This window comes from Xiphophorus couchianus, chromosome 13, assembly GCF_001444195.1.
Source record: "Xiphophorus couchianus chromosome 13, X_couchianus-1.0, whole genome shotgun sequence".
NCBI classification, from domain to species: Eukaryota; Metazoa; Chordata; class Actinopteri; order Cyprinodontiformes; family Poeciliidae; genus Xiphophorus; species Xiphophorus couchianus.
Window position 1 is genome coordinate 5417601 of NC_040240.1, and position 14642 is coordinate 5432242.

Below are 14642 nucleotides of genomic sequence, written 5' to 3' on the forward strand. Positions count from 1 at the left end.
CTTTAATTATTCAACCTACTTTATGCAATTTATTGTTACCACAGGTAGAGCGATAGCCCTACTTAGTGCCACAATGCCTGACTTCCAGTAAAGTGTACCTTAGATTTGAAAACCTCACCTTCTTTTGTCAAATAAGTTTTGTCCAGAAGACCGGAGGCTTTTCTGTGTGATTGAAGTGTGTAAAAAAATATTTTTTATTTCCAGACTTTATTCATGATCCCACTGTCTAAATATTTAATGTTAGTATTTTACATAATGGGGCAAAAAAAAGTGTAGAGAATTGTGGAACTTGTGGTTAAAATAGCAAGAAAAAAATGAAGTAAACTGATTAGTTCTTAGTTGTTAAAAGTGTCTTGGTGTTCATATAATTACGGCCTTTCTCATTGGCTTTACTTGATATATTTCACTTTCAGAATTTGTTCGGGATAGACATCTGAACCTATCTGAACTTGCTGGTTCAGAAGGGCACTTAAGAAGATCTGTTGGAGCCTCCCTCTGTATTGTGTGCAGGGAATGTAAATACATTTCCCCCCGGCAGAGGACCTTGAGTAAGCAAAAGCCAAATAACTCTACCCCGGACTCCGGGCCGTCTTCCACTATGGTTAAGGTCTACGGCGGGAAAAGAGCCATTGAGACGGTGGAGAAGATCGTCGTGTGGATTAATAAGTACCCCAAAGTAACACTTTGCGACATTGCAGCAACATACGACATATGCAGTCACAATTGCGGTTACATTTTACCAGGTGATCTCAAGAACAAGAAGATGCGTTGCTTCAAGCGGGACATGAGGGCTGGATTTAGAATTTGGCCCACTTGTATAGGGCATAACAGTGAGCAAGGTGGTGAGGCTAAAAATAGCACCAGCAGTGTGCAGAGTGGAAACAGCATCTGTCAGGCTGAAAGTCTGACAGAACAACACAAACACCCAGAAGAAGGCACAGCATCGGAGGTCTCAGAGACGCCTTCAAAACATTTCTACAATGGCTGGACAGATGTAGACACCACTACTCCTGCTTCTCTCTTAAAAAGCAAACACACAGAAGAAGGCGAGATCAGGACTTGTGTGTTGGACCAATATCATCTGGACGATGCTGGACTTGGATCTGACCCGATTGCTTTGGAGATTCACAGAGACAAAAGAATGAAGCTTGGGGACGGAGTTGAGTGCAGCAGAGTTTGTCGCACTGCCTTGAAAGGACCTGATCAGACTATTTTCAGTCCCACTGAAAATTATGTATTTCAAATATCACCAGTGCTGTTCAGTGAGAATGATGAGGTGAACGTGGACGAACCAGAGTTTTTCACTTGCCAGAGAGTAAGGCCGTATTTTAGGGAGCTACCTATTTCGTGTGCGCGAACTTACTTGTCCTGGCCTTTTCCAAATAGTCAGCCGAAATGTAATGTTGGTGCTTCTGCCACAGCCTGTTCAGAGCCGGGTTCATCACAAAGGAGCCCCATTGACTCTGTGACAAAGAATTCAAACTTGCCTAGTTCATCCACAGGAGAAGACCACAACATGACAAATCTGAGGACAGCGCAACAATCTGTGCAGTCTGGAAAATCTGTAGCCCGTCTTCATTGTCGTTCCGTTCCATCTTCAGGCCCAGGTCGGCTTAGTATGGAGCCGGATGTTGGAGATGGATCAACTTTTCTGTTGAACCGCCTTGAAATGAACGGCTCCACCTTGACTACTACCACCCACTCAGTGCTCAGTCTGTGTGACTGGGAAGGATCCTCTGCTTTGTCTAATTCATCAGATCCATCATCAAGCGGCCTTTCTTCCACAAAGTTTTCTCCGCTCCCTTCAACGTTCCTATCAAGGAAAATCCAAAACACTGCGGGGAAAACGGTTGAGGAACCCCAACTTTCCGCATGTGGTCCTGTATCCTTTGCACTTCCAAGCAACTCTTACCAGAGCCTTGTATCCTCCATCGGCTTCAGTTGTGACCAGAACAACAACGATGAATGTCTCCCAATGAAGAGCCCACCCAGACTGGAACCATATGACGCAAGTCTGTTCAACCCAAAACATTTGTGCAACTTCCCCAGACAAAACTATGTGGACTTTGACTCTGATGCGTTTCTGCTTCCACCAGAGCTCTCCCCCATCACCTCTCCATATAGGCGCATTTTAGGGTGTACCTCATTCGAAAGCCTGGAAATATTGGAAGATGAGGAGGTTATGAACAAAGATGAGACACCAACAGATTTTTACCTGCTGCAAGTGGCTAATGGCAACACTGAGACCTCCAGTACTTCTTCTGAACACTCCAGCAAAGAAATGGAAGGCGCTACAAGTCCCAGTACTCCGACTGACATCAACGCTTTCAAATTGTTGTCTTCTCCCAGCAACACTGAAGTGGATGGTGATGAGGGTATAAAGAAAACTTTAGATGACTCAGAGAAAAAAGTTGAGGACGTTAAAAGAAGTTTCAAGCAAGTTTCCTTTGGTCCTAAAGTACAGGCAACCGTTGGCTCGAATGTCCCGACCGAAAGCAGCCCGTCTCCCAGCAGCCATAGTGAGGAACACACAGAAGAAGACGAAGAAGAGCAGTGCTCTTCTACAGAAGAGGAGTCGAGCTCTTACAACACGGAAGACGACCAAAGAGAAGCGGAGGGCACCAAAAAACGGGAGTCTGACGTTTTGGACGAGTTCACAGCTTACGAACAGGATATCTTGCTCGTCAACCTTGGGCAGGAGGATCCGGAACTGTTTGAAAATCTGCCACAGAAGAGCCTGCTAAACCTGGGCCCCGTCAGGGACACCGCGGCTCCTAAAAAGAAACCAATCCCGGGAATAAAGTTTTCATCCAAGACAACCAAGTCATCATCAGCGTTTGATCAAAAGTAAGGACTCCTGTGTTTCTACATCATATAGGCTACAAGTGGTTTCTCCCTGTACTAAATGAAAGGTATTTGTGTTTCAGAGTGACACCAGTTACAGTCGATCTTCATGACAACTGTACTGATATTGCAGGTAGGAATTCTGGATACGTTTTATGTTTTTTGTGGCCGTTTTTGAATGTTTTTCTACTCTATTTCATGGACAAACTAATATGTTACAGAGGAGATGGAAAGCAGACCATGGAGACCTCGGTGTAGCAACATAACTACCAAAAATCAAAATCCATACCATCAAAGCGAACATCTGGTAATGTAACTGGAGGGAGTCCTCTTGCTCTTTATTGTGTCTCATACAGACCCCCTCATTTCTCTGGCGTTTTAAATTTTGAGCATTTTATTGAAAAAACATCAGAAATGTTTGAGAAAGCGCCCTAGTGGATAAATGTTCTCCATGTGGACAGAGAAAAAGAGCATAATGCTTTACATCAGTATAAAGTTACATTTGATCATGCAGATTTCATTACGAAAACTCGTTTAATCCATTTAAACTGAATTGAAGTGGATCACTGCATTTTAGTTTTTTGGTCAAAGTGTCTCGGTATTAAATCAACGTAATATTACTGGTTTTGTGGATTTTAAAAAGTACTTACACTCCTTCAGTTTTATTTCCCAACATTTTGTCACATTGTCACCACAAACGTTGATGCATTTTATTGTTGATTGAATGCGGCAGATCAAAACAAAGCATAACTGTGATGTTAGGTTGATGTTCTTTTATGTTTATCCCTACGGGTTAATAATTTGTCTCGGCCAGCTTTGAAAACCCAGTGACGGACATTTTTTCCAATTTTCCTTACAAAATAACTAAATTACTGTCAGATTGAATGAAGAGTACTTTTTTTTTTTTTTTTTCAGCGCCTGACAGTTTTTTTTATTTTTCCATGTTTGTCCTCCATCCACCTTCCCATCGATTTTAACCTGCATCCCTGTTTAAGAAAAGCTCACCACTGCATGATTTACCACCATTTAATTTTTTTTTTTGGCATACATGCGCTATATTTGTTTGTGCTAGGATAGAAAATTTACTTTTTGGTCTCATCCAACCACACCACCTTCTTCCACGTCTGCCATGTTTTTTCTGACTAACTTCACGCAAGATTTCATACGGCTTCCTTCTTGCCGCTCTTCCAGAAAAGTCAGATTTGTGATGTGCAAATGATTGTTGCCTTAGGTTTGGATTGGTACAGCTATCACATAAAACTCCTAGAAAAAGAAAAAATCCATTGAGGTTTTTGATGTTTTAATGTGACAAAGTGACACATTTAAATGGATGCGAGTACTTTGTCACTGTAGAAGGTTACCTATGTTGCATGTTTTCAAACAGGGACGATCTGATAGAAACAACATTAAAATGGATGGATCCCTGGAAAGGTATTCCTTCACACAATTCACATGCTGAACTCTTTCAATACAGATAAATTGGTGTTAATCTCATCTGTGTGTGTTTGTTCAGTAATTTTGGTCGTCTCATCCATCCACATGTGACCTCAAGATTAGGCAAGTGGGAATAAGAAGATCAAATGTGATCTTTTCTTTTTCACTGATGACTTTTTATTTATTTAATAGAAAGGTCAGGTCCAGGTTTGCCTAAAGTGAATAACGCCTCACATCTGGCTCTTCTGCTCCTTCCGCAGGACGGTGTATGAAAAACCCGGCTAACCTGACAGATTTTAGGCGTCAGAAATCAAATGAAGTAAGTATTTCTATATTGGGGGGGGAAAAAAAGACTGCTTTAACTTTATTTTTAACACTTAAACAAGTGAATTCTACAACAATGTATTTCTTTATTTGGTTTAAAATGATCCATCTAACAAAACATAATTTGGTCTGATATGAATTGGCACATTTTCGTTTTTATGCTTCAAACCTAATGGCTGCTTTTGGAAAAAATGCGTTTAAAAAAAAAACAAGCAAAAGCGGCAAACAATAGTGCAATTCATTCAGCTAACTAAATGACTGTTTTGCTGGTTCTTGTGATGGACTCCTCTGTGTAATGGAGCAAATCTTCTAATCCTCAGTACTGCAGACAGTACTTCAGTGAATCGCTGTCCTGTGGCTTCAAAATGTGTCGCTTCCAGCATCTACCGGCGGAGGGGGACGAGAAGGTACGTCCGGCAAAACGCGTTCGTTCTCAGCTCAGACACTTTGTGCCGAAGTAGGAATCCACTGGATCTCTCTAGAGACCGTTTATTACTTCATCTGAGAAGGAATCCATCATGTAATTTTACCATAAAAGAATTCTTTCCATGTTTAAAGGCTGCTAGGTTTGCATCCTTGTTTAGATGTTTGTTGATCACAGGAGGTATATCACCCTCTGCTGTGCTGTTGGTGTCGTTGCACATTTTCAGAGACTGTAAATTATCCCTTTTTCCCCCCCTTTTCTCTCTTTCTTCTAGTTCTGTGTTGATACAGTGACGAAGTTCGCCAAAAATCCAGTGTGCCTCCAGAAAGCTGGTCAGTATCCTTTCAATGCAAAGTTTTCACTTTTTCTCAAACAGCTGTTCAAGTGCTCTGCAAAAGGATTTCCTTTTTTCCTGTCTTCAGAAGACATCTTATTAGCAAACCTGATCTACTTCTGGGGCTGCACAGTGGCGCAGTTGGTAGCACTGTTGCCTTGCAGCAAGAATGTCCTGGGTTCGATTCCCGGCTGGGGAGTTTTCTGAATGGAGTTTGCATGTTCTCCCTGTGCATGCGTGGGTTCTCTCCGGGTTCTCTGGCTTCCTCCCACAGTCCAAAAACATGACTGTCAGGATAATTGGTCTCTCTCTCTAAATTCTCCCTAGGTGTGAGTGTGTGTGTGAATGGTTGTTTGTCCTGTATGTCTCTGTGTTGCCCTGCGACAGACTGGAGACCTGTCCAGGGTGTACCCCGCCTCTCGCCCAGAACGTAGCTGGAAATCGGCACCAGCAACCCTCCCGACCCCATTAGGGACAAAGGGTGAACAGAAAATGAATGGATGGATGGGTCTACTTCTGTGTAGCTTAATCTCAGTAAAAGCAACAGAGGTCTATTAAAAAGAATTGGTGAACGAACAGAATCATGACGATCAAATTTTTCAGCAGACAGGTCAGAGAGAATGGCATCGTGAAGTTAGAAAAACAACACAATTGTTTTGAGGTTGAACGTCTCACATTGTCATGTTCAACTGATCACCAGAAAATTTTAAGTTTTTGTGTTTTTTATTTTTTTGCACAACTGCAAACCTGGTAGCTGCAGAGAAGCTTCACATATCAGCAAATTTGGGCTATATGGAATAAAAAGCAGAAAAAACAATGTTGGTATACTCTAAGTGATGTATGAGACAGAGCTAAACCTTTTCACCTAGATGCAAAACACTTTATTGTCACCTAAATGCATCATTTCCATTATGTTTTGGGATATTTTTAAATATTTTTTTCCAGAAACAACTGACAATCAGGTCAAAGTTGATTTGACTGGTTGGCATTAAATAAAAAGAGCCCTGCTGAACGAAATCTTTCATGATGTTTTCACACTTGCTAGCCCAGTAGACTCGGTTTGATCGGGAAACAAAATTACGACATTTCGTACAGTACAGACCAAACGTTTGGACACACCTTTCTAATTCAATGGGTTTTCTTTATTTTCATGACTATTTATAAGGCAAGAAATCCCACTTATTAACCTGACAGGTCACCTATGAAGTGAAAACCATTTCAGGTGACTACCTCTTGAAGCTCATCAAGAAAATGCAGAGTGTGTGTAAAGCAGTAATCACAGCAAAAGGTTGCTACTTTGAAGAAACTAGAATATAAGGGATATTTTCAGTTGTTTTACACTTTTTTGTTTAGTGCATATTTCCACATGTGTTATTCATAGTTTTGATGCCTTCAGTGTGAATCTACAATGTCAATAGTCATGAAAATAAAGGAAACTCCTTGAATTAAGAGGTGTGTCCAAACTTTTGGTCTGTACTGTACGTTTTCAGTTGGTGTGGTTCACTGTCACACCACACTATGACAAATTAACTAAACACTTTCAAAAACCTGTTCACCTCCTCACCAGTGGTGGCGCTGCACCAAGAACCGCTGAAGAAAAAAAAACAGCACGAAAACCTCTGAAGAAGAAACGAGTGCACCTTCCTCCTTCACAAAATGTAAACAAAGATGTAGCAGCGACAAATTTTAGCGGTGTAAGATTTTTCTTCTGTTTCTGGTAAAAGATCACAACCCATTTCTGTCGCTAACACTAGACTCTCACATTTGTTATGGTTATACTTACCCAGAATGCCCTTCACTGTAGTCCGCTTCCTGCTTTTGAAGCAGTCTCTGGTCCCCTTGGTGTTCACATACGTATTCGAACTGCGCCAGAGTTCACTTCAGTCGAACAGAGACGGACAGGATTTCCCTTTTTTTTTTTTTTTTGTGCACATCAAAATTTGATTGCATGTTCACACCTACCCATACCTTTTAGATTTTATTTGTAAAGCATTGTGAAAGCAGTGTTTTGGTTTTCAACCGCTTTCTAAAGATCTATCACAGAAAATCTCAATTAAAATACGCTGAAATTCATGTTTATAATGAGACAAAAAAATTCTCATAACCACTGCAAGGTTCAGTGGAGTTCAGAAGCATGTATGTTTTGTTTTTTTTCCACCTGCCCCCTCCAGGCGCTGTGTTTACCGGGTACTACCAGAACAGTCCACCGGGGGCATATTTCTCCATGCCGGTCCTCCTCACCCTGCTCTGGGCTCTGCTGAAAGCCGGCATGATGTCCAACGTCTTCTCAGTCCTCCGCGTCAGCTTGGCCCACAACATAGTGGTCAGTGCAGCAGTCATGTATGTAACATAATCCAGCGTGTTGCCTACGAGACGGCGGGGGGAACATCGCGTGATTTAACCCTCTCCTGTCCTCCGCCAGCCGGGCCACGAGTTCCTGCTGGCTCTCTTTAACTACGTGAGGGACAAGGATCTCATGAACTTCGTGCCTGAACTGATGCAGCTCACATTCAAGGTGTCTCAGTTCGTTCATCCTCGGGTTTGCTGTCGAGTCTGTTTTTTGTTTGTTTTTATGTGAATGGGGGAATTTCTGTTGCCGTTTTGTTTGACAACAGATGGCCAGCGTCGGTTTGGAGCTGAGCTTGGACTGCATAGACAACGTAAAACACAGCCCCATGTTTCAGCAGGTGGCTCATCACAACTCGCACGTCGCTCTGGGTGGAAACCACAAGTCAGTAACACTTCAGGTTTTACTCATGATTTTAGCTGCTGTAGTTCCTAATCGTTTGTATAATAACGTAAAAACTTGTGATCTAACTCGTTTAGCTCGCCTGCCTGCATGCAGAGTCCTGAGTATCTCAATTTAGTGCACGGGATTGTTGAAATAGAGGTTAGTTCTGTTTGATTTTTGGGTCATCCCTAAGGATTACACTGTTTCTTATTATATTTATTCATATCATCCATGTTGTCAGCTTTGTGCCAAGCAGGAAGACTGGAAACGGATGGGAGAGGTGTACAGGTCCATCTGCCAGTTCAGCCAACACCCAAACCAGGTGGAGCGAATCAGCGGCCGCATTGCTATAGCGCTTCTGTCTGAGAGCAAAGACAAGGTCTCACTGCCATACGCTGCTTTCGCTGAGACAGGTGAACGTTCTCAATAATGTGTTTAGTTCTTGGTACTCTTCCTTTATATTTTTAAATGCACAGTACACGTTTTACTTCTTTTTTTTTTTTTTTCGTTGTAGAAAGTTTATTTTTTCTTCTGCTTCACTACCTTCAATTCAGTTACAGATTTGCTCAGAACTTTGTCGCTATTCCGCTAATGTCGCAAAAACCAAATTTTGCAATTTGTGGTGTTTCCATTGGATAATAATCTCAATTAAAATCAGATGTGAGTAAGTTCGTTCACGCGATAAACCTTGAAAAAAAAAATAATAATAATACTGCAACTACTTCCTGTCGTCGTCTTCTTCGTGGTTTGCGCCAGTGGCAGCATCTGGTTGTTGTTCGTGTGTTTTCATTGCAGTTTTGAAAAGTAAACCAATTGCAACACAGCCGGAAAACCACCTCATCCTATTGGCAAAACATTTTTTTTTTTTTTTTTTGAAAAGACTGTTTTTTTTTCTTTTCCGAAATTGGCATGTTTCCCTTTAACAAATTTATTTTCAAAATACCAAATTGCGTTGCTATATGGTCAATGGAAACGCAGCTCCAGTTGGATAATGGATGTAATCCCAACGTTTGTGACAGAAAATGCATACTTTTTCTAGGCAACGTAATGATTGCAATTTTTTTTTTTTTTTTTTTTTATTAGTGCGCCAAAACGAAAGTGAGGAGAATCTGGTGAAGACTTTTGTGGGCAGAATCGGAGTGTCTTTGATGTTGAGATACCACAAAAATCACCACTGGATTAAGGTAACAAGCCGCTCCGCTTCTCTCCTGCGTTTCTCCAGCTTTCTTCCGTTCGGTTAATGATGTCCACATGCAGGGCCGCATAGTGGTGGAGGTGATGTCCGCCTTAAAAGTCGACTACACAACACTGAAGAGCTTATTTGGGAACGAGGACGGAGCGTCGCGCTGCTGCCTGATCACTGTGGCAACGGAGCTCTTCTTCCTGAGTGGGAGTGTGGAGGGAGCGCTAAACACACTCCGAGGTAACGCTGCCTGTCCGGACTCTCCTCAGATCTCAGACAATTATAACTGAAACTGCTCCTCTTGGGCAAATCAGCTTCCAGTTGGCTGAATATAAAAAGAAAAGTAGGTTAGCATTGGGGGTGCGACTTCAGTAATCGATTCTGCTGATGATTAATTGGATACAAAAATGAGCGCATTCGGCAGATATTTATTTAACCACATAAACCTTTTTACACAATACTAGAAATACATTAAAAGGTGGAAAACAAATATACGAAAATAAACATTGTATTGCCTAAAGATACAAAAACACAGCATGTTTTACTTTACACTCAATCATCTGTGGAAAAGGATCCAACTGCAGCTAAAGAAATGCTTCCAACAACATACTTAACGCTAATACAATGTGGGGCTAATCTGTTTTTTGACTAACCAATTAATTAGGTAGCAAAAGGTTCTTAATGCTAGATCTTATGTATTTATTTTGACAAAGTTTGAACAAGGTAAAGCTGAAAACCTTTCCACTTGGAGTTCTGGGTGAAAGATATTTACAAAGTTTTTTTTTGTGTGTTTTTTTTTAATGCAAAGTGTACTGTATGTCGTTTTTGTACAGTTTTGTATAAAACTGTACAATTAATTACTAAGAGTTTTGTTCTTTCAACAAATGACCTTTTAATAATTTTGCATATTTAGTTAACAATTAATTAATTGATTACAAAATTAGTTGAAGATTATTTCAATAATCAATTAATCCCGATTAATCGTTTCTGCCTTAGAACAGATTTTTTTTTAAAAAAAAGCTAAATTAAGTTCCTTATAGTATTATCAGAATGTTATTAGGCCAGGGGTCGGCAACCCAAAATGTTGAAAGAGACAAAAAAAAACACAAATCTGTCTGGAGCCGCAAAAAATTAAAAGCCTTATATAAGGCTTATAATAAAGGCAAAACAGGCTTTAAGTGTTTATATTAGCCTATTATCAAAACAACTAATTGTATACAAAATTAGCATTCATGATTAAATGTCTATTTTCCCTGCAGTGCGTCCTGGATGACGCACCACATGACTCTGTTGTACAATGATGCTTTAAGTTCACCTTCTGTTGCAATATTAATGTTTTATGTTTCGTTGCATTGATAAAATTAAAGAAATACAATAAAGAAATCAGATTTTTGATGTAATTTTTATTATGAAGATTCGACAGGAAAAGGGTCATTTTTTCATTTTGGAACTCGGGAAAATCTGCTCCCAAATGCAGTTTGCATAACGACGATCGCTCTTTGTAAATGATCACGTTAAGTGTGGGATCAAACAAACAACAAAACGGAACCTGCAGGTATAATATAAAGCAGTAGCCTTTTGAAAAGGTAAAGTATATAAAATAAAATTAAAACACTTTAAGTTTGATTTCTCTGCAAATGCCAAGCAAGTCAGTGCAATGGTAAGACAATAGCAGCAGCATCTCTTCTCTTTTGACATGCAGCCATCCTCTGACCTGAGCAACAAAACACAATAATATCGCTAAAACACAATACTATCGCTAGGTGTCATTCTAAATATATACTGACAAAAATCACTAATCAATTTATAAAAACAACCACTTTGTTTCTAAATATATGCCTAAGACAGGATTGTGTTCTTACGTGTTTAATGTAACTTCTGTTTACAGACATCACTGGACAGCTTCTCAACATCGAGCTTGTAAGATGTAACTTTAATCTTGATGCGGCAGCTAATGTAGCGCCTTCCCTGGAAATGTCTTTCCACATTACCGTATTTTTCAGACTATAAGACGTTACTTTGTCCCCACACTTTGAACCATGTTGCTTATAGCCCAGTGCGGCTTATATATATATATATATATATATATATATATATATATATATATATATATATATATCGTGTATATATACATATATATATCATATATATACGATATATATATCGTATATATATATATATATATATATCGTATACACGTTTCCATTTTTTTTTTTTTTTTTTTTTTTTTTTGTAGGTGTGGCTTACAGTAAGGTGCGCTCTATAGTCCAGAAAGTACTGTATTTGTTATTTGACAACTTCTCGCTACAGAACAAATTCAGGTAATCCTTCCACATTGGCAATGAATGCAAATGATTCGGTCCAAGAATTGTAGAATCTCTCCTCGGTTATTTTTCCCCTAAGCTCTCCGTGGCCCACCACACCCATCGGTTTGTTTACAACAGCCACCTGCCCCAACTGGAAGAAACGTCACAGGCTATGACGCAAATCTTCGTTGACAGAAATGTTGAAATTTAATATTTATTCCACACATTTTTATAGCATTGGAAAACGTTAAGAATGATTGTGTCATGTTTGTCCTCCTACAAAAACCATGTTAAAACTAAAAATATATTTCCCACCCCCATCTTTTTCCATTTTCAAACATTTTTGAAAAAGTTCCAGAGAGCCACTAGGCAGCGCTACAGAGCCGCGGGTTACCGACCCCCATATTAGGCCAGCAAAAAAGGATTTAGCATATTAATGGAAAGTTTAGAAAAACAGTGTAAAGCAAAGTCCATTCAAGAGTTTGGGTGATTCCAGAACCAGAGACTTGACTACCTGAAGAAAAAGGACTACATTGTTGTAACAAGAGTTCCCATTTTGAAATAAATTACTGACATAAATGAAACCTTTTCATGACATTCTAATTTGAGATGTTCTTGTAGTTGAGTTTGGGAATTCGTCCCTGCAGAACACAACTGGTTCCTGAGTTCGGGTTTGTGGCCGTGCGAGCCCACTGATCTGGAGGGCAGGACTAATCTGCTGAGGCGTCTGTCTGGGAAAACCTCTCACCGGGACACCTTGGAGGTCCTCTGTAATCTGCCAGGAGTTAAGGAACCCAGCGGTGTGTGTGTGAGCGGTTTTTAACATTTCCTAGTATTTGGATTTGATCTTGCTGATGCTTTCAGACATTTCCTTCCCCCTCCTACCTCCAGACCTTATAGACATCTCCAGGTACAGTCCTATGTTTACGTCTCACCTTCAAGTGTGTGTGGAGAGACAGATTCTACCTGTAGCGTCAGACCTGCTGGACTTCATGCTGAGTAAACAGCTGGCTGTCGATCACTCACTGCTGCAGATGCTACTCGAGAAACTGGGCAGACAAAACCTGTGGCTGCGGGCGCGGGAAGTCTTCAAACGTAAATATCACTGGATCACTGTCCCGTAAAAATCTCATTATTAGCTGTTTAAAACCTCAGAGTGTCCGTGTTAATCCCCCAGATTCTCTGAGTGCGGGTTATTACCCTGACGTATCGGCTGCCCCTGGTTTGATGGCGCTGGTCGTACCCTGTCAGCTCGGCGAGGTGGAGCTCGCTCTCGCCTTGGAGATGTTTGTTGCCTTCAATGCGTCAGCCATTCTTCCTCTTTCAGACACCGCCTCTTCTTCCCTCAGCATCACTCTAAAAAGGTACGTCGATGCTTTTGCAGGGTTTTACGAAAGCGCTTGATCAGCCAAAAAAACTGCAATCGGCGCACCGCTAAAAATCACCAATAAAATACATCAAACTTTTTTTATTTGGAGTTGACAAAATGTGAAAGAGTTTTATTTTTAAAGGCCGCACTCTGTGGACTCACTGTGCTCCGCATGGCCTCTCCTGCAGGACTCAAACCTGCGAGGGGGAGTACATCTCGGCAGGTAACCGGCTTCTCTCCGCAGCTTGCCTGCCCCAGCCCAAACTCACTGTCCGCTACACAGCGGTCAACTCCTCCCAGGAGCAGCTGTTCAGGCTGGACGTTCCCTCCGCGCGCCGCTGGCTCCGCCACAATCACTTGTGGGCCAGCGAGATGTGGACGCAGCGACCCAAAAGTGTCAACCCCAACTGACCTCGGTAACTATTTTCACGTCTTCTTGCGTTCCAGCGTCCGTGAACGCTCCGAGAAACATCAATGAAATCAGGTAGAACGGCGTGTTTCTGTTCTAGTTCTACATTTCTTTTCTTCCTTACACACATGGCGACCCAGTCGCAGGAAATCACAACCAAAGACTGATGCCAGATGATCATACTTTTTATGTTCATGTTTATTTAAAGCTCTTTATTTTCCTGAGGTAGTTTTGTTGGCTTTCACTCAGAGTTTTAAGGGAGCAACTTAGAATTTTATTTCTTGCGGGGAACAATCACATGTAATTTTTTGGGGGGTGGAGTGGGTGTTAGTGTTATCTGTATATAAAATAATTAAATATGTATTTATATGACCACATTATGTTGCCGTATTGTTTGTTACAATCAAAACTGTTGCTTGTTCAGGACCTGTAATTTACGATTTCTTTGAATTAAGTTTTTTATTAAAAGTTTACTTCTTTATGTGGGTGTGTGTATTTATAGTGGTGCTGTCAATCACACTAGCGCTGTGATTAATCATGCTTAAATATGCAAAATTGTTTAAAACATGTTTTATTCTCTGAAACATTTCAGGTTTTCATGTTCAGGAATATTTAAAAAGGAGTAATTTGTTTCAAACATCATTTAGAGACGTTAACTATAAACTGGCGGGGCTTCGGCGGAAGGATACTTCACCCTTGCAATAAGTATGCTACTTTGGTTTTATCCAAACGTGAATCGCTGTTTCTTTTAGTTTTTAAATAATTTTTTAGCAATAGTGCACTGTGACAGTAATCTGAAGGGGGGAAGAGATGCGGCAGAGGAAACGAGGACTGGAGTTGAACTCGGGACGTCCACGTCGAGGTTTGTGTACCTAACGCTAACCGCGGTGGGTTTTTTATTTATTTAGTTTTCATAATTATTTATTTTAAAAGATATGTTGCGGCTTTTCCATTTATCAGTTTGACTCTCCTGGCTCATCTTTTGACTTGTTTTTGCGGTTCTGCATTGTTGAACGTAGTACAACCGTGTAACGCGCTGCTGTGAACTAAAAAAAGTAACCCTCCGCGGGAGAGAGTCTTGGGTCAAAATAGGTAGTGCGATTGATGTGCATTGTGTGATATTAACATATAAACATGTTTTGTAGATTAATGGCATGCGTCAACGTTGGCAGCCCTAATTTCTAGAAAACATTTTTCACATGAAATCAAATAATCAAAATGGATAGATTAGTTCTAACCTTTCTGACCTGAATATAGCTCCACTTGTTAAAGTTGGAACTGTTG

General features: G+C 40.6%; 1 protein-coding gene across 3 annotated transcripts in view; it reads left to right on the plus strand.

Moving 5' to 3' along the window:
* topaz1 (testis and ovary specific TOPAZ 1) overlaps positions 1–13790 on the plus strand; it is a 50511-nt gene extending 36721 nt beyond the window's left edge. For 2 of the 3 annotated variants that reach the window (XM_028035113.1, XM_028035112.1), the window contains exons 4-22: positions 414–2847; positions 2928–2977; positions 3066–3151; positions 4229–4275; positions 4358–4401; positions 4539–4597; positions 4923–5009; positions 5301–5358; positions 7532–7683; positions 7783–7875; positions 7976–8091; positions 8187–8250; positions 8333–8504; positions 9175–9275; positions 9349–9514; positions 12228–12380; positions 12472–12675; positions 12758–12944; positions 13138–13790. In XM_028035113.1, the coding sequence (XP_027890914.1) occupies positions 414–2847; positions 2928–2977; positions 3066–3151; positions 4229–4275; positions 4358–4401; positions 4539–4597; positions 4923–5009; positions 5301–5358; positions 7532–7683; positions 7783–7875; positions 7976–8091; positions 8187–8250; positions 8333–8504; positions 9175–9275; positions 9349–9514; positions 12228–12380; positions 12472–12675; positions 12758–12944; positions 13138–13360 (4496 nt within the window). In that variant the 3' untranslated portion in view covers positions 13361–13790. Of the gene's footprint in view, positions 1–413; positions 2848–2927; positions 2978–3065; positions 3152–4228; positions 4276–4357; positions 4402–4538; positions 4598–4922; positions 5010–5300; positions 5359–7531; positions 7684–7782; positions 7876–7975; positions 8092–8186; positions 8251–8332; positions 8505–9174; positions 9276–9348; positions 9515–12227; positions 12381–12471; positions 12676–12757; positions 12945–13137 lie in introns of those variants that run through there. The other variant, XM_028035114.1, reaches the window with a different exon arrangement.
* The last annotated feature ends 852 nt before the right edge of the window (positions 13791–14642 follow it).